This window comes from Zonotrichia albicollis, unplaced genomic scaffold (genome assembly GCF_047830755.1).
Source record: "Zonotrichia albicollis isolate bZonAlb1 unplaced genomic scaffold, bZonAlb1.hap1 Scaffold_254, whole genome shotgun sequence".
Lineage (NCBI taxonomy): Eukaryota > Metazoa > Chordata > Aves > Passeriformes > Passerellidae > Zonotrichia > Zonotrichia albicollis.
Genome location: NW_027428428.1, coordinates 2,515,717 through 2,543,302, shown reverse-complemented (window position 1 = coordinate 2,543,302; position 27,586 = coordinate 2,515,717). Strand labels below are relative to the sequence as shown.

General features: G+C 50.4%; 1 protein-coding gene and 1 long non-coding RNA gene across 2 annotated transcripts in view; one reads left to right on the top strand and one right to left on the bottom strand.

Annotated features, from left to right (window-relative positions):
* LOC141727738 (uncharacterized) overlaps nt 1-27,586 on the bottom strand; it is a 667,665-nt gene that overhangs the window by 17,963 nt on the left and 622,116 nt on the right. The window lies entirely within an intron of this gene.
* On the top strand, nt 17,238-17,825 carry LOC141727751 (olfactory receptor 14J1-like). Its single transcript, XM_074534035.1, has one exon. It carries the CDS (start codon nt 17,238-17,240, stop codon nt 17,823-17,825), a length of 588 nt encoding a protein of 195 aa, XP_074390136.1.

The window sequence follows — 27,586 nt, the reverse complement described above, 5'->3', positions numbered from 1 at the left end:
AAATTTTGGCCATGGATGCCTGGGAAAAGATGGACAGTTCTTTATCATACAATGGAAAGTCCAGAGCCCCAGTGTTTCAGAAGAAGATGAGAGTGGCCTTCCACATTCCAAAGTCAGTCAGACCTTTTAGGTGATCCCTGGGAGGCTAAGGCAGCCACACTTATTTCATGTTCCCTTGGTTCCACAGGGATGAAGTAGCTGCTTGCAGGGTCACAGTAGCTCCTTGCTTCCATGAGGCCTTGCAATGTCACCATGCTTGTCTTGCTTCCATGATGTCCCATGGTGTCATAATGGCCCCTTGATTACACATGTTCTGAAGGATCTTAATGGTCTCCATGGTTCCACAAGGCCCTACGGTGCCATAATGGTCTATTGGTTCCATGAAGCCTTGCTGTGTCCAATGGCCCCTTGGTTCCATTGGGGCCCAGTAGTGCAACAATGATTCCCTTGGTTCCACAAGTTCCCTTAGTGTCACAATGGATTCTTCCTTCCATGAGACCCTGCAGGGTCACGATGGTCTTCATGATTCCATGGGGCCTTGCAATGTCACCATGGTCTCCATGGATCCACAGCGCCTTGCAGGATCACAATGGCCCTTTGGCTCCACGAGGCCCTGAAATGCAGCAATGGTCTCTTGGCTCCACAAAGCCCTGCTGCTTCACATTGGGCCCTTGGGACCATGTGGTCCAACAGAGCCACAAAGATGTTCTTAGTTCCACAAGGTCCCACAGTGTCACAGTGGCCCCTTGGGTCCATGGTACCCTGCAGGGTCACAATGTTCCCCTTGGTTCCACAAGTTCCTACAGTGTAACAGGTTCCACAAGGGCCTGCATTGTCACCATGGCTCATTGGTTCCACAATTCTCCGCAGTGTCACAATGGTCTCTATAGAAAGGGAAAAAGTGAGCCCAAGTGGTACAAAGGCAAATGAGAGGGAGTCACCAGAGGTCAGATCTAGCCAGACTTGACTGTATGGGCAGGTTTTGTCTGGGAGTAACCCTTGGGTATAGAGAATTTTAGACGCAGAACCCCAACTTTGGCCATGGGTGCCTAGACAAGAAAGAAAGTTCTTTCCCATACAAATATAAGCACATGTGCTTTACGGTCAGAGGAGAAGTGGCCCTTGACTTGTCAAATTCAGGGAGACCTGTCAGACAGCCCCCAGGAAGCCAAACCAGGCAGACCTGTTCCATGTTCCATTGACTTCATGGGTCCTCACACTGTCACAATGGTCTCCTTGATCCCATGAGGTCTGGCAATGTCACAATGGCTTCTTGGTTTCATCAGCCCCAACAGTCACAAGGGTCCATTGGGCCCACACAGCCCCACTGTGGAACAATGGCTTCTTGTTTCTATTTTAAATCAATCACAATCAAACCACAGTTTGATCATTGATCCTTGCTTCCATAGGGCCCATGATTTGCACAATGGTCTCCTTGATTCCATGATTCCTGGATTCCACAGTCTCACCATAGTCTCTTTGGACCTGCATTGTCACAACTGAGCCTTGATTCCATGAGGTTCTGCAGTGTCATCATGGTCGCTGTCAGAGGCTGGATGAGATCGATGTCCCGGGACACCTTGGGATGCTCGGAATGCCCTGTGGGGCCAGGGTTGGGTCAGGCCTTGGTTTGTGGTGGGACAGAGCCCCGCCCCCAGCCCTGGCCCAGCAGAGCTGTCAATCACACAGCAGGGGGTGATGTTATCCCAGCTCTGATTAGCTTAGCTGCTAATCAGTCAATCACACACTGGCAGCTGGTGCTACCCTAGCTCATATTGAACAAGCAACGGGCAGTCCCACCCCAGGCGCGGGGCCATGAAGGCCCAGGGGGTTAAAAGCCAGACCATGAGGCCAGACTATGATCTGGGTCCTGCCTTCTCTTGGGGTTCCTCCCTTGGGGATGCTGGAACCTGAGCAGTTGGTACCTATGTGTGTGTCTTTCTTTGGATCTTCTGTCTTTCTGTTGTTCTCTATTCCTTCTCCTTCTAATCCTACTCACCTGGAACATTTTTGGTAACTTCACATGTTAAGGGTTAAAGGTTTTTAGGTTAAATGTGTGGGAATCCAGGGCACAGAGAATATTTTTCTGTCTGCTCTGAGGGGTCCTGACCCCCAGAGAAACACTGCCTTTAACCTTCCCTCATGGAGAGGACTTCCAGGACTTTGAGACAGATTAGAATTTACCAAAGTGTGAAATAAATTAAAAGGTTGTATACCATGTCCCTTGGGTGAGAAATTTATGTTTTGGGATTTTTAAGGGTCATCTAGATAGGAAGAAAAATGGAGGAATTTGGGTGTAGTCCCTTTCATCTTCTTCATCTACTCCATTTTCTGCAGTGTTGGTGGCGCAGGGTGATTGGTCAAGGAAAGCACAGTGCAGAGATTATGTGGACAGTCAAGGGATGAGTTATTGGTCGATAAGGAGAGATAATATATGTTTTAAGAGTTAATTGGTAACTTTTAAAGACCTTGAAACCGAATATTTTGGGGCCATTTTGAGGTGTTTTTCTAGCATGCTGAGCCTGATGTGGACAGCAATGCAAAACTTGAGATAATATAAAAATAAACTAGAAGCTGAAGACCAAAAAGGTCCTCTGCATCTCCTTTTATCTGGCACTGAACTGCTCCAGGAAGGTTTCCCCCATCCAGGCAGCCCCTAGAATGGTCCAAGGTAAAACAAACATCAATAACTGGTACCCTGACAATATTTATAATAAGTTGGTTTTTCCATAAAGTTGTTTACTGAAGGGTGTTGCTTTAATTGGCCAATCACATGAAATCTGTTGATTAAATGACCAATGAGGTCCACCTGTAGCAAAGCAAGGTGTAAAAGGAGAGGATTGAAAAAAGAGGTGGCTTTTAGCCCTTAGACGTCTGATCTGAGTCTATGTCATCTCTGATTCAACGGTGACATTTGGGGATCTATGGAGGCTATTGGGGCTCCTTTCTGCACCCTGTGACCCAACAGGAGCTTCTCTAATAAATTTTGCCTGAAGGTCTCACTGTGCCCATGACATGAACCCCTGTGAGTGTCTGGGACATCCCAGCTCTTTGGCAGCCAGGGGACTCCTAGGATGTCACCGTGGACCCCCTGTGAGTGTCTGTGACAGATCAGTGCCTTTGCAGTCCAAGGTCCCCTGGGATGTCACCATGGAATGGCTGTGACTGCCTCTGACCACACGGCTCTTTACCATCCTCAGAAAGCCCTGGGAGGCCTCCATGGAGCCCCTGTGTCTACCTGTGACATTCCAGCTCTTGAACAGCCTGGAGACTCTTGGAAAGTCCCCATGGAACCTCTCTGAGGGCCTGTGACAAATCTGACCCTTAGCAGGCAACCATCACCAGGATCTTATTGCTATGCTCAGTTTCCATGGCAACCGTCACCAGCCCCATGTTGCTATGGTCAGTCCCTTGGCAGCTCCATGGAGACCCCGTGCCAGGGGTGGTTGCCATGGACACCAGCTCAGGCCTGCAGCCAGAGCCCGTTGCCATGGCAACCATTGGCCGCCCCATCCCCAGGCTCATGGGATCCCAGAACCACAGAATTGGCTGAGCTGGGAGGGACCCATCAGGATCCTCCAGTCCAACTGCTGGCCCTGCACAGGACACCCCAACAATGCCAGCCTGGGCCTGGCAGTGCTGTCCAAACGTTGCTGCAGCACAGAGAGCCCTGGAGCTGGGACCCTTCCCTGGGGAGCCTGGGCAGGGCCCCAGCAGCCTCTGGGCAAAAACCTTTTCCTGACATCCAACCTGAGTCTGCCCCAACTCAGCTGCAGCCGTTCCCTCCACTCCTGTCCCTGGATACCCATGCCGAAGGAGAGGAGGATGCACCAGAAGAAAAGGGCTTCATCTTTCCACAGGGAAGACGGGGGGCAGAAATCTCTCGCCCTGCCTCTAGATGTTCCCACAGGGATGTGAGGGCTGATCCCAGAGCCCCAATGCTCACAGTCAGGGCTGCCCTCAGGGAATGCTCACCTGGTATTGAGGGGCAGCGTGGGAGCACCTGGATGTTGGAGCACCCAGCTGCCCCCCATGTTTGGAGGTGCCTGAGGAGGGCTGGGATGATGCCAGGGACATCCTGCAGTGACATCCCCCCTGTCCCGCTCTGGGTGAGCTCAGTCTCACACCTGACCCTGATCCTGGTCTCAATCTCACTCCATGTTGAGACACGTTCCCAGTTCTGTATTTAACCTCATCCCAGTCCCAGACTTGTCTAGCCCCAGACCCAATCCCAGCCCCAGCCCTAAAGCCAATCCCATGTCTAGCCTTAACCCCAATCCCAGCTCGAATCTAAATCTCTGCCCCAAGTCCAAGCCCAGCCCCAATTCCAGCCCCTTCCAAAGTCCTCAACCCCAAACCAAATCCCAGGTTCAGCCCTTCTGGGGGTTTGGGGGGTGTCTCTGTCCCTCTGACCCCAATGATGTTTGGGTGGGGTCACAGCAGGGCTGAGAGGGACAGAGACCCCCAAGACTTCCCCAGGTGTGAGAAGGTCGGAGAGCCCCCCCAGCCCCGAGCACCCTCAGCGGTGAGAGGGACACAGAGCCCCTGGTCCCCAGCCCTGCACAGGCATTGCCTGAGGCCAGAGAGATGGAGACCCCTTGAGCATCCCCCAGGGTGAGGGGACAGAGACCCCCGAGCATCCCCTGGGCTGAGAGGGACAGAGACTGCCCCGAGCACCCCCTGGCGAAGGGGTGAGAGGGAGGGAGACCCCCCAGGCATTCCCTGGGGTGAGAGTGATGGAGACCCCCTGGGGAATGGCCTGCTGTGACAGGAAGAGGAACACCCCCTGGGGAATGTCCTGGGGTGACAGGGACAGGGACACTCCTGGGGAATGGCCTGGGGTGACCAGGACAGGGACACCCACTGGGGAATGGCCTGGGGTGACCAGGACAGGGAAAACCCCCACAGACCCCTCCCATGCATCCCCCAGGGCAAGAGGCACAGAGCATCCCCTGGACACTGGACGAAATAAAATTGGTAGATCTCAAACTTGACTCTGCAAAATACTTTGATGAATATTTGATTTTCCCACAAGTCATTTGTGATGGAAATGCAAACAAATCCCAGACTTTAATAAACTGACAATCAAAACTATTTTGTGGTAATTCCAAGTTCCATTGGTCCTGCACAGCTCCACCTCAGCTGCAGGCACACTCTGATAAAAGAAAAGTTGAAATTTGGCCCAACACAGATCATGAAAAGGAAAGGCTCTGTGTAGCTGTCACAAAGGTGACAGGGACAAAGAGAAAAATTATTCTTAGATTTGGCAAAGCCCGCCAGTCTGGGTAAGAGAGTGACTGGGACAGAGACCTCCCCTGGGGCAGGGCAAGTGTGACATTGTCCCCTGTGTGCCCTTCCCGGGGTGGGGGTTTTACACCTGAGCCAGTTTGGGTAAGGGGGGTGGTGTTCACCCCCTGAGCAGGGATTACCCCACTGTTTCAGGGTGCAATGTAAGATGTAACCAAATGCACGTTTTCAATCACCATCTTCATCAACTGTTATAAACAAGTGGGGCAGTGTTCTTTATCTCTTCCATGACTCACCCCTGATAACGCCCTCCAGGGTAGATATCTTCTGTGAATGGGCCATTGTGTGTCACTGCAGGACTGATAAAATTCTATCATCCCATTGTGGGATGCTCTGCCCAGGGGGAGGATACAAGCATTCCTACCTGGATATATTCTGAGGCTTTTAACACCAGGAGCACCTTGTCTGCTAGATAGTAATTCTGGTTTAGACCCTGCCTGAGTTTGCTTTCTAACCAGTACAAAATTTAGTGTACTCATCCCTTGTTTTCCTCCCAAAACAGGATTACCCATCCCCAAACCTTTACCAGATGAAAGAGGAAGCTGCGAGGAAGATGAGGATGCCTCAGGACACCCAGGCAGGTGAGGAAGAACTCAGTGCCCCTTTCTCCCTCTCTCCTGCTCCATCTCCTAGCCCAGCATGGCCCCCGGGCTGCAGGACAACCCTGCTGCCAACCCCATCCTGCCCGGGATCTCCTTCCCCTTCCCTCTGGCATGGAGGCAAATCCCATCCTCTCCTTGTCCTTCCTCCTCCAGAAAAGCAGCTGAGCATGGAGACAAGGGAGGAAAAATCCCCATGGCAGAACCTTGTAAAAGTGGCTGTTTTGAGCGGCTCCATAGCACAGGAATGTGATGTGGAGGAAAAGCCCCAGAGATCTCACAGGAGGAGGGGCTCTAAACCCAGCCCAGGGGGCTCTGAAGAGGAAAGACCCACCTTGAGCCAGGAAGGTGGACAGAGCTTCAGCCAGAGCTCAGAGCTGGTGGTCCATGAGCAGCTTCATGATGGGGAGAAGCCCCACAAGTGCTTGGAGTGTGGGAAGAGCTTCAGGCAGAGCAGCACCCTGATCCGCCACCAGTGCATCCACACTGGGGAGAGGCCCTATGAGTGCCCTGAGTATCAGAAGAGGTTTCAGACCAGCTCCCATCTCCTCTACCACCAGCGAAATCACACAGAGGAGAGGCCCTTCCGCTGCCATGAGTGCGGGAAGGGCTTCAAGAAAAAAATCCACCCTTATCACCCATCGGCACATCCATACTGGGGAGAGGCCCTACGAGTGCCCCACATCATGAGAAGAGCTTCTCCATGAGCTCGGACTTGACCAGACACCAACGGAATCATCAGTAAGGAAGTTCTGTGAGTGCCCCAATTGCAGGAAGAGCTTCATGCCCAGCTCCAGATTCTTTCCCCATTGGAAGTCACATGTTGGGAAGAGCCCTGGTGATCCATGTTCCCTGTGATCCATGCTGAGAAGACAGCTGTCCCTTTTCCTGCCCCTGCCAATGACATGATGTGGCAGTGAAAACATGAGGGTCTTCCCACGGCCCTGTCATTGCATTCACTCCCACCTCAGGTCATTGCCAGGGGCTGGAAAGGGGCTCTCTCTCTCTCCCCAGAGGAGAAGGGTGTCCTTTCCAGGCAGGGGGAAATACGTGGCCAGGAAGAGCCTGCTGTTGATGTTGTCGTTTTCCCTGTAAATAACTTTTCTTATCTCTTCTGTTATCAATATTGTTTCTGTTCCATTTTTTCCTTATCTCGTTGCTGTTCCCAATAAATTGTTCTTATCCCAGCCTGGGATCTTTGCCTTTTGTGCTTTCCATGGGAGGCAGGAGGGCAGCGCGGTTTTAGCAGGAGCAGGAAATTGGGGAATCCCATTCCTGAACTCCTGCCCGTAAAAATCGAGTATCCCAGCTGGTCCCAGCCCTGGTGGCCATGGCAACAGCCTTGGGAGCGGGTCCCTGGCTGGGGCTGTGGGAACCTCTTCCCTCTGGTGCCCAGGGACAGGAGTGGAGGGAACGGCTGCAGCTGAGTCGGGGCAGACTCAGGTTGGATGTCAGGAAAAGGTTTTTGCCCAGAGGCTGCTGGGGCCCTGCCCAGGCTCCCCAGGGAAGGGTCCCAGCTCCAGGGCTCTCTGAGCTGCAGCAGCGTTTGGACAGCACTGCCAGGCCCAGGCTGGCATTGTTGGGGTGTCCTGTGCAGGGCCAGCAGTTGGACTGGAGGATCCTGATGGGTCCCTCCCAGCTCAGCCAATTCTGTGGTTCTGGGATCCCATGAGCTTGGGGATGGGGCAAATGGTTACCATGGCAACGGGCTCTGGCTGCAGGCCTGAGCTGGTGTCCATGGCAACCAGCCCTGGCATGGGGTCTCCATGGAGCTGCCGAGGGACTGACCATAGCAACATGGGGCTGGTGACGGTTGCCATGGAAACTGAGCATAGCAATAAGATCCTGGTGATGGTTGCCTGCTAAGGGTCAGATTTGTCACAGGCCCTCAGAGGGGTTCCATGGGGACTTTCCAAGAGTCTCCAGGCTGTTCAAGAGCTGGAATGTCACAGGTAGACACAGGGGCTCCATGGAGGCCTCCCAGGGCTTTCTGAGGATGGTAAAGAGCCGTGTGGTCAGAGGCAGTCACAGCCATTCCATGGTGACATCCCAGGGGACCTTGGAATGCAAAGGCACCGATCTGTCACAGACACTCATGGGTGCTCCACGGTGACATCCCAGGAGCCCCCAGGCTGCCAAAGAGCCCAGATGTCCCAGACACTCACAGGGGTTCCTGTCATGGGCACAGTGAGACCTTCAGGCAAAATTTATTAGAGAAGCTCCTGTTGGGTCACAGGGTGCAGAAAGGAGCCCCAATAGCCTCCATAGATCCCCAAATGTCACCGTTGAATCAGAGATGACATAGACTCAGATCAGACATCTAGGGGGTAAAAGCCACCTGTTTTTTCAATCCTCTCCTTTTACACCTTGCTTTGCTACAGGTGGACCTCATTGGTCATTTAATCAACAGATTTCATGTGATTGGCCAATTAAAGCAACACCCTTCAGTAAACAACTTTATGGAAAAACCAACTTATTATAAATATTGTCAGGGTACCAGTTATTGATGTTTGTTTTACCTTGGACCATTCTGGGGGCTGCCTGGATGGGGGGAACCTTCCTGAAGCAGTTCAGTGCCAGATAAAAGGAGATGCAGAGGACCTTTTTGGTCTTCAGCTTCTAGTTTATTTTTATATTATCTCAAGTTTTGCATTGCTGTCCACATCAGGCTCAGCATGCTAGAAAAACACCTCAAAATGGCCCCAAAATATTCGGTTTCAAGGTCTTTAAAAGTTACCAATTAACTCTTAAAACATATATTATCTCTCCTTATCGACCAATAACTCATCCCTTGACTGTCCACATAATCTCTGCACTGTGCTTTCCTTGACCAATCACCCTGCGCCACCAACACTGCAGAAAATGGAGTAGATGAAGAAGATGAAAGGGACTACACCCAAATTCCTCCATTTTGCTTCCTATCTAGATGACCCTTAAAAATCCCACAACATAAATTTCTCACCCAAGGGACATGGTATGCAACCTTTTAATTTATTTCACACTTTGGTAAATTCTAATCTGTCTCAAAGTCTGGAAGTCCTCTCCATGAGGGAAGGTTAAAGGCAGTGTTTCTCTGGGGGTCAGGACCCCTCAGAGCAGACAGAAAAATATTCTCTGTGCCCTGGATTCCCACACATTTAACCGAAAAACCTTTAACCCTTAACATGTGAAGTTACCAAAAATGTTCCAGGTGAGTAGGATTAGAAGGAGAAGGAATAGAGAACTACAGAAAGACAGAAGATCCAGAGAAAGACACACACATAGGTACCAACTGCTCAGGTTCCAGCATCCCCAAGGGAGGAACCCCAAGAGAAGGCAGGACCCAGATCATAGTCTGGCCTCATGGTCTGGCTTTTAACCCCCTGGGCCTTCATGGCCCTGCGCCTGGGGTGGGACTGACAGTTGCTTGTCCAATATGAGCTAGGGTAGCACCAGCTGCCAGTGTGTGATTGACTGATTAGCAGCTAAGCTAATCAGAGCTGGGATAAAATCACCCCCTGCTGTGTGATTGACAGCTCTGCTGGGCCAGGGCTGGGGGCGGGGCTCTGTCCCACCACAAACCAAGGCCTGACCCGGCCCTGGCCCCACAGGGCATTCCGAGCATCCCAAGGTGTCTCGGGACATCGATCTCATCCAGCCTCTGACAGCGACCATGATGACACTGCGGAACCTCATGGAACCATGGGTCAGTTGTGACAATGCAGGTCCAAAGAGACTATGGTGAGACTGTGGAATCCAGGAATCATGGAATCAAGGAGATCGTTGTGCAAATCATGGGCCCTATGGAAGCAAGGATCAATGATCAAACTGTGGTTTGATTGTGATTGATTTAAAATAGAAACAAGAAGCCATTGTTCCACAGTGGGGCTGTGTGGGCCCAATGGACCCTTGTGACTGTTGGGGCTGATGAAACCAAGAAGCCAGTGTGACATTGCCAGACCTCATGGGATCAAGGAGACCATTGTGACAGTGTGAGGACCCATGAAGTCAATGGAACATGGAACAGGTCTGCCTGGTTTGGCTTCCTGGGGGCTGTCTGACAGGTCTCCCTGAATTTGACATGTCAAGGGCCACTTCTCATCTGACCGTGAAGCACATGTGCTTATATTTGTATGGGAAAGAACTTTCTTTCTTGTCTAGGCACCCATGGCCAAAATTGGGGTTCTGCATATAAAATTCTCTATACCCAAGGGTTACTCCCAGACAAAACCTGCCCATACAGTCAAGTCTGGCTAGATCTGACCTCTGGTGACTCCCTCTCATTTGCCTTTGTACCACTGGGGCTCACTTTTTCCCTTTCTATAGAGACCTTTGTGACACTGCGGAGCATTGTGGAACCAATGAGCCATGGTGACAATGCAGGCCCTTGTGGAACCAAGGGGAACATTGTGACCCTGCAGGGTACCATGGACCCAAGGGGCCATTGTGACACTGTGGGACCTTGTGGAACCAAGAACATCTTTGTGGCTCTGTTGGACCACATGGTCCCAAGGGCCCAGTGTGAACCAGCAGGGCTTTGTGGAGCCAAGAGACCATTGTTGCATTTCAGGGCCTCATGGAGCCAAAGGGCCATTGTGATCCTGCGAGGCACTGTGGATCCTTGGAGAGCATTGTGGCATTGCAAGGCCCCACGGAATCATGGAGACCACTGTGACACTATGGGGCCCTACGGAACCAAAGGAACATTGTGACCCTGCAGGGCCTCATGGAAGCATGGGGCCATTCTGATACTGTGGGAAGTTGTGGAAACAGGGACATCATTGTTGCACTACTGGGCCCCAATGTAACCAAGGGGCCATTGGACACAGTGAGGCTTCATGGAAACAATAGATCATTATGGCACTGTGGGGCCTTGTGGAACCACGGAGACCATTAAGATCCTTAAGGACTTGTGTAATCAAGGGGCCGTTATGGCACCATGGGACATCATGAAAGCAAGAAAATCATTGTGACATTGCAAGGCCTCATGGAAGCAAGAAGCTGCTATGACACTGCAAGCAGCTACTTGTTCCCTGTGGAGAAAAGGGAACATGAAGCAGGTGTGGCTGCCTTGGCCTCCCAGGGATCACCTGACAGGTCTGGCTGACCTTGGAATGTGGAAGGCCACTCCCATCTGCCCCTGAAACACTGGGGCTCTGGGGTTTTCTTTTTATGGAAAAGAAATGTCCATCTTTTCCTGGCATCCATGGCCAAAATCCAAATTTCTGAGTATCTAAGGATTGTTGCCAGACAAAAGTTGCCGGGACAGACAGGTCTGACTGGTCTTTGACTCCTGAGGGGCAGCACTCACCTGTTCTCCACACACTGGAAAGGGCTCTCTGCTTTTCTTTTTATGGAAGAAAATCATTCCTCTTCTCCAGGCACAAATGTCTGAAATTAGGACTCCGCATTCATAATTTCAAATATCCAAGGGTTGCTCCAAGCAAACCTGCCAGGACAGACAGGTCAGGCTTGCCTTGGCCTCTGGTGGTTGCTGTTCATCAGCTCCAGAAACATGGGGGCTCCGTGATTTCCTTCCTATGGAAACCAATGTGACATTTGGGAGCCTTGTGAAATGAAGGGGCCATTGTGACACTGCAGAGCACCATGGATCCAAGGGACCATTGTGACACTGTAGAGCCTTGTGGAACCAAAGACATCACTGAGGCTCTGATGGGCTACATGGTCCTAAGGGGCCATTGCAAAGTAGAGCTGTGGTAGTTAGCCCAGCTGTAACTCAGAGTCAGCCAGATTTTACCCCAAAAGAATTGGGCATGAGTTTCAAGCGCTGGGAATGATTAGTTTAACTTAGGGTGAACTTGACAGTTACTCAATAAGCCTTTAGTGTTGTTATGCTAACTTCTCCAAGTTCTACTCCCCTATTGGTTACTTATTTCTTCTATAGGGTTATTGTTCTAGAGGGTTCTACCCCCAAGTGTACAGGTTGTCGCTTCCCCTTTGTCTCAGGTCTTTGGATCCTGCCCCTCATACTGTTAGTGACTACTCCATGTTTATTGTTTTTCACCCTGTTATTAAAGTTCCTTTTAAACAACTCCATTGATCCTGCTCCTTTTCATTTTCACCACCCTCGCCCTGAAGTCAGGGAACCAGAGAGGTTTGTCGCAGCCACCCTCATTGGGACATTTGGTGCCTGAACAGGGACCATGACATTCAGGGCTCCCTGTGTCAGTCACGTCAGCTGGGGTTAGCTGATGGATAGGTCAGTGCTCCCTGGGGTTTTGGATTGTGCCAGGCCTGGTGGATTCATCCTTACTTCAAGGAACCTTGCCCAGGATCAGCAGGGACAATGACGGTTTCACCTGCACAGGACTGCAAGTGGGTTTGGGGAAATGCAAGACATTTATTGCCCATTTAGTCACTGTGTTTTTACAATATGCACCCACCTCCAATAATTGATTTGGGGTGTTCTGGTGGCTCTTCCACATTAGGCAGAGAAAGGGAAAAATGGGCAGCCAGATGTCCAAAGTAGAAAGGAGCATATATGGATGCTTTAATTCTCACTGAGCATGACAGAGTATTTTCAAAGAACAAATTAAAATCAATTATGAGGTGGATCATTAAAAATTTTCCACATGCCTCTGCTGATGAAATTCATACCACTGAATTCTGGGATTCAATGGGAGTTAAACTGTACAATTTTTCATCAAAACGGACCCCATTGCATCCCAAATGCTCCCCATCTTCCACACCACCCTGAGTCACTCCAAACTCAGGACCTCCGCTCAAACCTGCCTTTCTCAGACCTTCCACGATGGTCCAAGATGGCAATGGCCATGCGGTCTTGGAGCATCATGCCCTGGAGACTCAAGATGGAAGGAGCCTGAATGTGGCTTGAGAGGCCGACCATCCTGCCTCCATCTTGGGTCCTCCCCTTCCTGCTACCACAACCTTCTCTTCCGCCCTGAACGAACCTCCGGACTCCACCCCCTCAACTGCGGGTCACACCCCCACGGTCAATCCACTGTCAATACCTCCAGAACTCCACCCTTGAAGTCGGCCAACCTAAATCAAGGCCTTTCCTCCCAACCCCTGACAAAATGCAGTGCCTTTGCCTCACTGTCTGGCAACAATATAACCCACATGGTCAAGTATATTAAGGCCAGCTGTCACACTATTTCTAATCCAAATGTTTCTATTCCAAGTTATTCTTCCTCCCCAGAAGAGAGTTTCAATTCCCCAGAGCCACCTTGCCCCTCAACCACAGAAGATCCCTAGGAAAGGATTTGGAAAGAAACACTTAAGAAAGGAGACTGGCAAATAGTCTAAAAACTCCTCGTTGCCCCCGCATGTTATGAAAGAAGGGGGCAGAATCCCAGGTATCAGCCACCGGTTTGAGGGGAAATCAAGGGTCTGTGCAGGGCAGCTAAAGATCATAGGAAGGACTTACCTTGTTTTAATGGCCTAATGAGTGCCATGTTTACAGCATATGTCTCAACCTCCTATGATTTAAAATATATTATGACCATGTTGTTGTCACCTGCAGAATACACCCTGTGGGAAGGGGGATGGAAAGGGGATGGAAGTGTATACTAAATCAATTAATAGCAATGACTATGTTAATAATGAGGCAAGGGCAGAATTGACAATCAACCATCTAGCTGGAGAGGGACAACACAGCCTACCAGATGATCAAGCAGCAGGTATCCCCAGAGAAGTATTGGGTGATATCAAAGAGATGGCTTTGAAAGCTTCAATCCAGGTATTGGATTGGTAGCACCCCCAATTTGGACTGCCTTGGGTGGCTGCAGCTAAAGCTTTAGAACAATTAGTCCATCTTGGGTGCCTGTTAAGTAAGCAAACCAATGCTACCTCCCTCACATTGAGTGGCCTGCTCTGAGACATAGAGACCATCAGACATGCTACCTTGCAGAACAGCGATAAACTTTTTACTCTGAGCACATGGGCATGGCTGTGTAGACTCTGAGGGCATGTGTTGCATGAACCTCTCCAGCCACAGCGAGTCAATCCAAAAGAGCATTCAAGTACTGAAGGGAGGGTTCAAGAAGCTTCAAGTGGAAAACAAAGACTGGTTCAATAAACTCTTCCAATCCAAGGGACTAAAAGGTTGGATGATGTCTAGCTAAAACAGGACATTTAACTCTCTTAGTGGTTGTTCTTGTATTGTTAATTTTCCCATGTGTTTTGGATGCTTTTTGAAAGTCTTGAAAAATTCTTCCAGTTCCATCTTTGCTGTAAAACAGAAAAGGGGAGGATAGCCAACACAGGCTCCTTATGGACTGCTTGGAGGGGAGAACTGGAGACCAGGAAAGCACAAAAACCTCTCAGATAGTCAGTGTGGGAAGGAAACACCTTAAAAGTACCTAAAAGTATTCTTAAATCCATAAAGTACATTAAAAACCTTGAGTATCTCAAGGTGTTAATGAGCCCTACTGAGTGTCAGTACAAAGCTCTCTAAGGACTCACTAAAGCAGATAATTGAGGCCATGATTGCATAAACTTATCACAGAGTTTTTATCAAAAGGGAAACACCAAGTACTTTAAAATAACTGAAGTACCCTGAAGTAGTAAGGAGCCCCAATGAGTGTTGTTACTGACAAAGCCTCTCCAGGGACTAATTAAAGCAGATAATTGGAGCCCATGATTGCACAAAGCTCTCAGAGACTCCAAAGCAAAAGCCAAACCAAAGTCCTTCGAAAAACCTGCAGTCCCTGCAGGGAGCATTCAGGAGCCCCCAGGGCCATTGCTGAGCAAGGCTCCCCAGGGACTCCTTCCAGCAGATCCTTGAGGCCCCTGGGATGTGGGCTAGGGGGGATGCTGAGGGCAGGACAAGGGGCTGACAGTGCCCAGCCTGGCTGGGGCTGTGCCAGGAGGCCCCAGTGGCTCAGGACAAGGTGTCTCCTCACAGCCCTTGGTGGCACAGACCCTGCTGCTGTTCCCCAGGGCACCAAGACTTGGCTTCTCTTTGTCCCCACCTGTCATCACTGCCTCCAGTTCTCTGCTCTGCCTGGGGCCTGGGGATACTTTCTCAGTTGTGTCCAGCAGTGGGACGCATTAAAAGTCCAAGAAAGTTTGGAGTTGGATTCTGCCTTGGGGTTCTGGAGAGGTTTCTTCAGCTCCCTCTCAGGGACTGATGTCCAGGGCCTGAGCACAAAGCCCCAGAGGCTCATTAAAGTCTTTGTGCTGTGTCTGTGCTGCTGAGCTGGACTGGGCTCCTGGCACAGAGGCAGCTCCTGGTAACCAAGAAGAGCTTCAAAAGCACATTTCTCTTGATGAGCAGCTCTTCTGCCAGCCCAGCAGGGCTGGGGCACTGCCTGCAGCCAGCCCGGGCACAGCACAGAGGCACAGAGAGCTTTAATCAGTCAGAGCTGGGAAGGTGCTGAGAAGTGCCTGGGGCAGAATCACTGCCAGCCCCTGGCACAGGAACCCCTGGCTGCAGGACAATGCAGCTGCAGCTCCTGGAGTGATCTCCTGCAGCTGGAACATCCCAATGCCTGCAGACCCTGTGAGTACAACTCTGGGTATTTCTGGTGCAGGGGAGGTGGAATACTCATGAAGCTCTGACATGCAGAGGGGTTCTGCTAAGTCATAGGATATTTCCAAGAAGGGTTTTTTGAAAAAAATTCAGAAATGTCCTAAGAGTTTGTATTCAGTTTCCCACGATTGGAGACTAACAGGAAGGGCGGGTTAAATATTAAAGATAGTATGTATTATAATTTATGAATTTGGACAAGTACTTGAGACATCTGAACTGTTACTTTAAGTGATCCATGGGTTCACAGGAGATCCCTAATGTGCTTTCAGCCACTCTGCCCATGGACAGCACAAGCATCACCTTTGCTGGAGCCATCAGGCTCAGTCTGAGCTGTCTTTTCTCCAAGCTGCAAACAGAACCTGCCCCAGCCAGTGCCCTGCAAACAGGCAGGGTTCTGTCAGACCAAGGAGAGGGCACAGAGATTTGGACTCTGTGAGTGCTGGCAGGGAGAGCTCAGGCACAGTCAAACACCTGCAGGAGGAAAATCTCCGGGAAGCAGAGAGAAGATTGGGCAATGAGAGAAAAAAAACCCCAGCAATGCTGTGGCAGGGAGAGTTTAGAGATGCCCACAGGATCCCCTCCAGTGCAGCCCCTCCCTCTGAACAAGCCCCCTCCCTCCTGTGCCCCAGCCCAGCCTCTGCCCTCAGGGCCGGGGCTCCAAGGTGTGCAGCCCCTCCTGTGCAGGCAGAGCTGCAGCAGAGCCGTGGGGCAGCTGTGCAGCCCCGGGCCCAGTTCCCTCTGCAGAGCACAGGGCTGGGAGCAGCTGCCCGGCCCTGGGGGCTCTGGCAGGGGGCACAGCTGGCTCAGGGTGACGCTGTCCCCAGTGCCCGGCTCTGGGCAATGCTGTCAGTGCAGCCAGGGAAGGAGCTGCGTCTCCCTTCATCCAATGCCATCATAAGAACACTTGCAAGTCCTTGTGAGATTTCAGTCCAGGCTGGGAGCTTCAACCCATAATGCAAACCTGTCCTAGAGTATCTCAGAGTTTTAAGATTGATGGGGAAAGAGAGAGGTGTTGTGACGCTGAAAATGCTGCTGGGTTGGTGAAATGAGCAGAGAGAGTCCTTGGCTACAAAAATGAAACTGGGCTGTGGTGGATCCATCTGCTCTCAGCAGTGCCTGGGGTTTTTAAGAGAAACACGGGAGTGTGAACATCCTCCACCCGAGAAAAGTGAAAGCCCAGAGAAACTGCAAACAGTATGAAGTGACAGATCATCTGCCCCCAGTTTCCACTCATTATCTTGCCTCAGGGAAACCACTCTGTTCTACCAGAGGGCAGCAGAAACGCTGAGGGTTTCTGATATCCAAGAATACCAGGAAGTACATGTAAAGAGCTTAAAAAGAAAACATCAGAACTCTTAAACACAAGAGCATGTCCATGTGTGGTATAAAGGAGGGTGTGTGGAAAATGGCTTTGATTTTGGTTACAGGTATCTCCTCTAACTCTTCACTGTCCTATATTCCATGAACAGGTCCCCATGTGCAGCCCCAGCAAATGTCCAACAGCAGCTCCATCAGGCACTTCCTCCTGCTGGCATTGGCAGACACGCGGCAGCTGCAGCTCCTGCACTTCTGCCTCTTGCTGGGCATCTCCCTGGCTGCCCTCCTGGGCAACAGCCTCATCATCAGCGCCGTAGCCTGCGGCCACCACCTGCACACACCCATGTTCTTCTTCCTGCTCTACCTGGCCCTCACTGACCTGGGCTCCATCTGCACCACTGTCCCCAAAGCCATGCACAATTCCCTCTGGGACACCAGGGACATCTCCTACAAAGGATGTGCTGCCCAAGTATTTCTGTTTTTTTTTTTTTCTTGCAACAGAGATTTGCCTCCTGACCATCATGTGCTACGACCGCTACGTGTCCATCTGCAAACCCCTGCACTACGGGACCCTCCTGGGCAGCAGAGCTTGTGCCCACATGGCAGCAGCTGCCTGGGCCAGTGCCTTTCTCAATGCTCTCATGCACACGGCCAATACATTTTCCCTGCCCCTGTGCCATGGCAATGCCGTGGGCCAGTTCTTCTGTGAAATCCCACAGATCCTCAAACTCTCTTGCTCCAAATCCTACCTTAGGGAATTTGGGCTGCTTGCTGTTAGTGCCTGTTTATCATTTGGTTGTTTTGTGTTCATGGTTTTCTCCTATGTGCAGATCTTCAGGGCTGTGCTGAGGATCCCCTCTGAGCAGGGACGGCACAAAGCCTTTTCCACCTGCCTCCCCCACCTGGCCGTGGTCTCTCTGTTCTATAGCACTGGCACATTTGCCTACCTGAATCCCCCCTCCAAGTCTTCCCCATCCCTGGATGTGGTCCTGTCAGTTCTGTACTCGGTGGTGCCTCCAGCCCTGAACCCCCTCATCTACAGCCAGAGGAACCAGGAGCTCAATGCTGCAGTGTGGAGACTGATGACCCGATGGTTTCAGGAACATTAAACTGCTGGCCAGTATTTGCAAATCACTTGCAATAAAAGTAATCTTTGATACTTCTTCTTGGTTTCATTTCAGAGTTCCTTTACTTTTGTTTTACTTTGTTCTTATTGTCCAAAAAGAAATTTCACTGTTTGTTCCATTGGTCATTTTGTTCCTCTCCACCACCCCTGTAGCCACCGACTGTATCAATGAGGGGCTGTGTTCTTGGTGCCTTTAAATGAAATGATGATCTCTCCCAAAAAAGTTTTCAGCAGAAAAAAGCAGAACTTTTCTGTCCTTTTGTTGCCTTCTCTTGCGCTGCAGCAGCAATGTCTGTGTGCAGAGCTGGAGGCAGATCAGTGCTGGCACAGCAGCTGTGCCCAGCAGCAGCAGCACTTGGTGTTGCCAGTGCTGCTGCCGTGGCCCTGCCCCGCTGCCCTGGTGGCCGTGGTGTTGCTGCAGGGCCTGAGTGCTCTCGGGGCCGGGCACAGCCCTGGGGGTGGCAGTGCCGGGGCTGCAGCAGGGACAGGCCATGGGCACTGCTGGGGCAGCGCTGACGCCTCAGGCCAGGGCCTGGGGGCTCCAGGCTGCTTGCCCAGGCTCTCTCAAGAACACACCCAGGCCAATGCTCAGCACAGAAAAGCCCCGTGAGCAGCCCCAGGCTGGCTGTGGGCAGGCTGGGGGCAAACAGCATGGCTGGGGCTCTGCAAGGGCCCTGGGGCAGACAGGAAGGAGCAGCAGAGCAGGGGCTGATCCATCCCCAGTGCGCTGCACAGCCCAGGGCAGCGTCCCAGAGCATCCTGAAGGAGCTGCCAACAACATCCCCCCTCTGCAGCCCTGGCCTCTCCCCAGCTCACACAGGTGCCCCATCCTTGCAGGCACAGACACGGCAGCACTGGCTCAGCAGCCCCTGTTTGCATTGCACAGAGCAGGGGGAGCACGCCCATGCTGTTGGTGTGGGGACATGAACCTGAGGGAGCACAAATGCCATCAGCCCCTGGGGCCAGCAAGGGCTGGGGGACACCAGGGAAACCACTCAGCTTTGTCCTGGCCTCTGCAGTCAGCCAGAAAGTTTGTTCCCATCAGCTGGGAGTTTCCTGTCCCACTGCGGACACTGTTGCTCAGAGCCAGGGCTGCCTGGCAGCCACTCCCAAACTACCCCGAGCATTTCCTTGGCTTCAGCTTTGCTTTCTTCCTCTTGCCTATTGCTGTCCCCTCCCCTTCAAACAGCCCACCCCTGCTTGCCCTTTCTCTCTGGCTCCACTCCCCATTGCAGTTCCTGACTTGCCACCATGGGAACGTCCTTTGGGCAGCAGGATCATCCTACAAGTGCTGCAGGAATTGTCTGCAGGCTCCTGCAGTGCCTGGTGCTGCTCCCTTGCAAGAGGCACCCCAGGCCAGGGGGGCACATCTGGGCTGCTGTGTCTGGCTCTGGGGCTCCCTGTTCTGGGCAGTGAGGAGGAGCTGCAGAGGCTCTGCAGGACTGCCAGGATGGGCTTTGGGGCTGGCAGCAGAAGCTCAGGGACCTGGGCTGCTGGAGCTTCTGAAGAGGAGGCCCAGGGCTCATCCTGCAACTCCTCCAAGGGTGGTTCCAGAGAATCCCAGAATCAGCAAGGTTGGACAAACCTTGGAGATCATCAAGTCCAACCTGTGCCCTGACACCGCCTTGTCTACCTGAGCCTCCTCTTCTTCAGGATAAACAACCCCAGCTCCCTCAGCTGGTCCTCACAGCGCTTGTGTTCCAGACCCCTCCGCAGCCTTGTTGCCCTTCTCTGGACACGCTCCAGCCCCCCCATGTCCTTCCTAAATTGAGGGCCCAGAACTGGAAACAGCACTCAAGGTGCTGCTCAACCAGTGCCAGGCACAGAGGAAGATTCACTGTCCTGGTCCTCAGTTCAAATGTTCGCAGGGGTCCCAGGATGAAGGAAGTGATGAGAATACTGACTCCATGTTTCAGAAGGCTGATTTAATATTTTATGATATATATTATAATTAAATAAAACTATACTACAAGAATACAAAAAAGGATTTCATTGGAGGTTAGAAAGCAAAGGAATGGAATGATAAAATCTTGTAACTGACCAGAGTACCAAAGCAGCTGGACCTGTAATTGGTCATCAAGTAGAAACATTTTCACCTGCTGGGTAAACAGTTCTCAGAATCACATTTCAAAGCAGCAAAACATGGAGCAGCTGAAACATTACAGCTTCTCAAGAGAAAAGATCCTAGTGTGACAGTCTTGCTGGCCACACCATTCCTGATCCGTAGGAGTGCCAGGGGTTGGATGAGGGAAATGGTGAGGAGAGGGTGGGGAAAAAGTCTGGTTGATTATCAGCCATGAAGGGTCTTGATCTTCTTATCTATTTAGACTGCATTAGAAGTTGCAGGGGGCAATATCAATTGGACATTGCTGATACCAAATTATAAACAGAAAAAAAAACCAGGAGAAAACAATTTTCTCTGCTTTTTTTCCAATATAGCAGATTCACTTTGAATAGACTTCTAAAAAATGTCTAATTACCCACAGAAGAACTTAAAACTTGAATTATTCCCATGGGCTTTTCTTATTTGAGTGTTTTGAACAAATGATTATGAGCCTTTTTCAGTGAATTTCTGAACTGAAGAGCTCAAGAAAGAAGAGGCCTCTGCAGTAGGAAAACTCATCAGCAACCTCCAAGTGGATGAAGGTCAATCCCCATCAAGAGCAGCAATGAACAGAAATAGGCACAGCTTTTGCCTTCCCCAGCTTTGGCATGGGCCCTGGTCCTGGAGCAGGAGCAGCTCTTGAGGGTCCCATGGCCGGGGTTCTTTTGCTGCCCTGGGCAGATGGGATGGCAGCAGGGGCTGCAGAGCTCTCAGCACCTCAGCCCGAGGGAAGCAGAGCAGCCAGGGAGCCTCCTTTGGCCTTGGCCAAGCACCTTCCCCCATGGCTGGGCTGAGTCCTGTGGCAGCTGCAGCTGCTGCTGTGCCCTTGCCAGGGGCTGAGGCCATGGGGCAGTGCCCAGAGCAGCCTGGCCTGAGCAGAGCTGTGGGGCCAGAGCCAGCCGGGCTGGGCTGGGGAGAGGCCCTTGGTGCTGCCCAGAGCTCAGGGCAGCTGGCAGAGCTTGCAGGGAGCTGGGCTGGGCTCAGAGAGCCTGGCCCAGAAACCATCAGTGCCCATCTCAGCCTGGCTGAGCGTGCAGGGGCAGGACTCAGGCCAGGCCTTGTGGGGCAGGGCCAGCGCCTGTGCAAGGCATTGCAAACAAGCAAGTGGCCCAGAGAGGAGGCTGCTCTGTGCCCTTGGTGGCATGGACAGAGCAGGGAGGGGGCCCAGGACATTTGTCAGTGCCAGCCTCTGTGCCCAGCCCTTGGCAGCCCTGGCTGCTGAGCCCAGCTTTGGCCTGGGCTGAGTTTGGCTGTGGCCCAGCTCCATCCTCCTGCGGGGCTCAGGGCCTGTTCCCAGCCATGGCCAGCCCTGGCTGCCTCTCTGCTGGCCCAGAGGCCGGCAGAGCCCGGGGCAGGGCTGTCTGTGCAGCCCCACAGGTGCCACAGGCTCTGCAGGACAGAGGCTGCCCAGCAGGGAGGCCATGGGGCACACCTCAGGGCACAAGTGGCACTGCCTGTCATGGGCACACAGCTGATGTCTGCCTGGAAAGGGGCACAGGTTTTAACACCATTGGTTTCATAATATACAAGCGTATTTTTATTATCTTGGTCATTTAAATACTTTTAAGAAATGGCCAATTTTTCCTGCCAGGAACAGGAGTTTCCTGGATCTACTGGATCCTTTTAGTGATGGCAGGAGAAGAAATACTGATCTTCCCCTCTGCCTTTGCCATCAATATTCAGTCTAATATTTCATGACACTCCTTCCTTCACATGCTTCCTGGTCTCCTGGATAAATGGCCATGTCGAAGGACATCTCTTCACTTGACCAGTTGGATCTATTTCCCTTCCATTTCTCCCAGATTTCCTCCTCCAGATGCTTTCTGGTCAATTTGAGTGCCTCGCAACTGACTGGGTTCATGCTTTGAACTTCAGGATGTTCCTCAATATTTCTGAAATTGAAAAAAACATCACATTACTCAAAATTCTAATTAAATTTATAACTATCCTAGAATTACCTTTTCCTATGTCTTTGTCTAAAACTCTTCCCATACAAAAATCCCTGGGGGATGGTGGACATGTCAGAAGCTGCTGAGACACCAAAGAGAGCTGAGGGAAAGCTGTGATGGTTATTAAAATGTTCTAATGTTCAACTCATGTTTCTTGGCAAGAAGCCTTTCTGTGCCTCTGAGTGTCACCACTCCCTGAGGCCAAAGGACACAAACCTGATGAGTTGTGGTTCCCACTGCAAGGGCTGCACTTGGACCTTGGCTCTGCACAGGAGAGCTCTTCATCCCCTTTCTCTCTTTTCCTCCCTCTGGGCATGGAGGGAACTCCTGACTTCAGCCTGTGACTCGTGTGTGCAAAGAGCAAATCTGGGCAGAATTGGGGCAGGGAGGGTTTGGGGGGGTGACCTTGGGATCTGTGCTGGGCACAGAAGGTGTTTTCCATTGCTCTGAGACTGTTGGCTGTGGAAAGTGGATTTAATATCCAGCAGAGGAATGACTTTTGCATTGGATGGAACTGTGCCTTCCCTTGGCTTTGTTGGCTGACAAGAAATGAACATCCCTCTGTGTCTCAGGCAGCTCCTTCTCCAAGGAAAGCAGGTGGGAGTTGGAGCCAAGGAGCTGAAAGCTGCAGGTGCAGCCTGGGCTGGAGGGAGCTCAGATTTGCACAAGGCTGCTCTGAGTGCCAGGGCTTGGATGGGGGAAATGGTGGGGTGGGGGTAGGGACAGAGTCTGATTGATTGTCAGCCATGAAGGGTCTTGATTTCATATCTATTCAAACTGCATGAGGAGGTACTTGGTTTCAATGTCAATTGGAGATTGCATATATCAATGAATTAACAGGAAAAAAAAACTAAACAGGACCTAAAAAATATTTTCTTACTGTCTTTTTAAATATCATGTATTCACTTTGAATACACTACTGAAATCTACCTAACTACAAATGATTTGGAAACTGAAATCAAATGATTCCCAGAGGCTTGGCTTGTTAAGGTGTTCTGAATGTTAATGAGCCCTGGGACACTGAATTCCTGCACTGAAGAGCTGCAGGCTGAACAAGCCTCTGGAGCAGGAAAATTCAGCAGCAGCCTCCAAGGTGCTGAGGATGTCAGCAGCCCCCAGTGAGGCCATCCCTGCCCAGAGACCATGGGGGAATGGGCAGACAAGGAGAGCGTCCCTGGGGCTGGGGCAGCACAACTCAGAGGCACCAGCGGCTCCAGCTGGGCAATGGAGTGTGGAATGTGGCTGGGAAAGCCCTGCCTGGGCTGGGCCAAGCAGGACACACAAGCCCTGACCCCCAACCCCCAAACAATTCTCTCAAGGAGACATCTAAAAGGAGTTACAATTTTTTGTGTTCTCTGAGTTTGACTCACTGGAGAAATACCAGCAAGAGATTCTCAGGAACTCAAAACAACAAAACAGCCTTTACTGGGTACTTTAGAAAATCAGAGAAACTTTGGCAAAAGGTTATTATGACACTGTAGTGGTTTTGGTTTGTTAATTCAAGATTTTTCTAATCTTGAGATTTCTTAATTAACGTATTGATGAGTGTGGTGGATTTTATTGTCAATAAATTATTTATGTATTTATTTTGTTGTGAGATAGGATTTTGAGGAAGGTATAGTAGGCTTAATATATTTAAAGGGTAGAAGGAAAATTTTATTAAAAGTAACTAAAAGAAAAAAGGTAGTAAGAATTAAAATAAATTCTTTAGAATACTTTTTTTTCTTTACAATTATTTTTTTAACCTGAAATATAAAGAAACTAAACTTAAAGTTTCTAGTGGTTTACTATTTCTAGAATTGTCTTTTTTTTAGTTTTAGCATGATAAGATTTTCTTGTTAAGATTATGGAGGTTTTTTACAGGAGGAAATTTTTTTTTGTGGTACTTAATTTTGTCATGGATAACAGTTGTCTGGGGAACTTTGTTATTGTGAAATTGTCTTTATAGCTACAAGCTTTTTTACAGCATGTTGATGGGCCATGTTGAATTGTGGGGTATTGTTTTAAAGATGAGTTATAACATAGTTGTTATTATTTGCTTTTTAAATTATTTTTATCTCTGGGAATAGAGATCTTCTCTTGGGGATACTGAATTACTTTTTTTTTTTTTTCCTGTTTAAACTTCTTATGAAATTGCAGGGTTTTAACATTTGTTTATTTTAGCATGGAGGGTTTTTTTTTTTTGATACAAATTTGAATTTTTAAAATAGTTTTGTAAAGAAAAAGAGTTTTTTCTTTATAGTTTATAGGAGGATTTTAGTTTTAAGACTAAGGTATTTTTTTCTTTCTTTTAAATTAGGATTTCATTTCTTCTTTACTGATTTTGATGGTTTTATGTCATTTTTTTATATGCTTGCATTTTGTTTTTTCTTTAACTCAAGGGAGGATTGAAGTATTGAAAGAGTTAACATCTGACTTTCCAGTAACTTGTGGTGGAAGTCGTGGTTGTGTTGTGCTACAATTGGTTTTATGGTTGGTTTTGCCTTTTTTTATGTTTAAGTTTTTAGTTGTAAGGTTATTTTGTATGGGTTGTAGGGGTTTTTTGTTTTAGTTGTGTTGGGGGGAGGGGACTTGGTAAGATTTCAATAGCTGTGTCTTGCTTTGTTCTGGTTGGGTTTTGTAGCCTCTTGTTTTCCTGTTTGGTAGTTGTTGGGGTTTGGTTTGGATGGGTTAGAATGGGGCCAATGTGGAGAGGGGCAGCCTGGGGAGGGGGGAAGGGGCTCAGCCCATGGCAGGGTTGCTTGGTTTGGTTTGGTTTGGTTTGATTTGGTTTGGTTTGGTATGGTTGAGATGGGGGCCAGGGCCAGGGCCCGCTTCTTTGTCGTTGACTGGAAAAGAAAGAGGAGGTTCCTGGGCTTTTTCATCTTTAACATTTGTATTTCTTAGAGACGTGTTCAGTATCTTAGTGATTTAACAGATTGTCAATTACACAAAAAAGTTTTACTATTTAAATTCTTCTCATCTCAATTTACAACAGACATTCAGTCAACATAAAACACTTCTCAAAGCATTGACTTGAGCCATTCAACTTCACAAATTCTAAGCCTCTTCATTTAATATTAATCAAAATTTGCAGGAGTACAGAAACAGAAGAAGACACAGAAAGAGAGCAAGGCAAAAAGATGCAGAGAAGCACACACAGTGCTACCAACTCCTGGATTCCAGCAGTGTTCAGGTGGAAATTCCAAGAGGAGGTAGGGTCAAGATGTGTGCTTGCCTTGTGGTCAGCCTTCAATTTCCCTTGGTCTTCCTGGGCCCCTCCCCCAGCTGGGATTTGGGCTCATTTGGTCCCTCAGGAGCTGGGCTGGGGCTGCAGAGGTGCCTGTGGAGCATTGCCTGTGCTGTGCCAGGGACTGGCAGCCACTGCTGGGCTGGGATAGAGGCTCTGGGGGGATTGGGGCTACAGGGCAGGGCAAGGCTGGACCTGCCCCTTCCTCTCCCACACACAAAATGTTTAGAGCCATCAGTCTCCTCCAGTTTGACACAACAGGCAATGTTGGAGGTGGAACCCCAGTTCTGGCCATGGGCGCCTGAAAGAGAACGGCAGTTCTTTTCCGTAGGAAGGGAAGCACAGAGCCCCAGTGTTTGGAAGGCAAGTGAGAGCCTCACTAGACCAAGGCCAGCCAGACTTGACAGGAAAGGCAGATTTTTTCTGGGAGCAGTCTTTGGATTTAGGGAATTTTGGAGGTGAAAACATAATCTCGGCCATGGACACCTGGAGAAGCAGGACAGTCCTTTCCGATAGGAAGGAAAGCACAGAGATTTCCCCAATGTTTTGGGGACAGATGGGAAGTGACCCTTGTGAAACCACTGCAGCCAGATTTGTACTGGCAATATTCCTATGGGAACAATCCCTGGATATAAGGAAATTCGGAGGAGAAATCCCAAATCTGACCATGGGTTCCTGGAGGAGAAGGAGAGTTCTTTTCCATAGGAAGGAAAGCATGGAGTCCCCGTGCTTCAGCATCAGATGAGAAGAGATCCTCAACATGCCAGGGTCAGCTGGACCAGTCAGGTGGCCCCTGGGAGGCCAAACCAACCAGACCTGTTCTTTGTTCCTTTGGTTTTATGGGGCCCCACACTGTCACAATGGTGCCTTGGATCTATGAGGCCCCACAGTGCCATAATGGTGACCTGTTTCTATGGGGTCCAGCAGTGTCACAAGGGCTCCTTGATTACAAGAAGACCTGCAGTGTCACAATAGACCCTTGCTTCAATGGAGTACCACAGTGTCACAATGGTCCCAATGATTCCATCAGGCCTTGCAGTGTCACAATGGTCTCCGTGGTTCCCCAGGTCCCACAATGTCATGTGACTCTTCTTTTCCATGAGTCTTGCTATGTCACAATGGACTTTGGACCTTGGGGATTTGCAGTGTCACAATGGTCTCTTTGGTTCCACAGTGTCACAATGGACCATTGCTGACAGAAGGCCCCTCTGTGTCATCCTGGAGCTTTGGTTCCATGCAGGCCTGAAATGTCACAATGAACTCTTTGTTCAATGGTGTTCCACAATGTCACCATGGCCTCAAGGTTCTGTGAAGCCCTGCAGTGCCACAATGGTCTCCTTTAGTGGCCAAGTGTCACAATGGACCACTGATGACATGAGGCCCTGCAATGTCCCAATGGCCCCTTGGTTCCATGAAACCCCAAAGTGTCACAATGGTCTCCATGGTTCCATGAGGCCCCGTGGTGTAATAATGGACCCTTGGTTTGATGGGGCCTCTCAATGTCACAATGATCCCTACATTCCATGGAGCCACACAGTGTCAGTACAGTCCCCTTGGTTCCATGAGGCCTAGCAATCTCATAGTGGTCTCCATGATTCCATGAGGCCCCACAGTGTCACAATGGCCCCTTGGTCTCACAGGGTCCCACAGTGTCACAATGGTCCCTTGGTCTCACAGGGCCCCACAGAGTCACAATGGTTCCATGGGGCCTGTGCTGCTGCATTCCCCCCTCCCCTTCTCAGGCCGCCCTGCCAGCTGAGAAATGCTCCTTGGGGCCTGGCCTTGGCCAACAGCCCCTGGGCTCAGCTCCTCTGCAGCTCATCACAAACACTGTCTGCTCCAGGCACTGCTGCTGCCCAACCAGCTCCTGGTTTCTGTAGCAGCAGCCCTGGGAACTGTTTCTGTTCCCTCCATGGCAAAACATCCCTGTTCTCACACTGCCAAAGAAAGCTGTTGGTGCCAAGTGCAGCCAGGATGAGCCATTGCTGGGACTGAAGCCCCTCTCTTGGGGCCCTGCAAACAGCGCTCCAAAAGGAGCCCTTGGAGCTCTCCTGGGCCAGCGACTCCCTCTGAGTGGGGCCTCTCCCAGCCGGGAACTCTCCCGTTTGCTGCACTCGGGGATCCTGAACAACGACGGAGCCTGGGCCGATCCCCCCACTCCTCCAGGCTCAACTCTTTGCCCTTTGCTGGGGAGATGCCAAAGGATCCACAGGGAGCATTCCCTGCCCTCAGGGGAATTTCTCACAGGTGCCTGGCACTGACTCTTTGTGTCTGTGTACACACATGAGTGCCTGTGCTGGGGAAATGTGGCAGAAATGCTGCTCTCTGAGGGGTTGGAGTGCCTGGGATAGCTGAGTCAGTCAGGCCTGTAGGGAAGGTTAAATCACAAGGCCTAAATGAAGTTAAATGCTGCTGAGAGGTTTTCTTTTGCTAAGCAGTTACCTTTAGTATAAGTTATATGT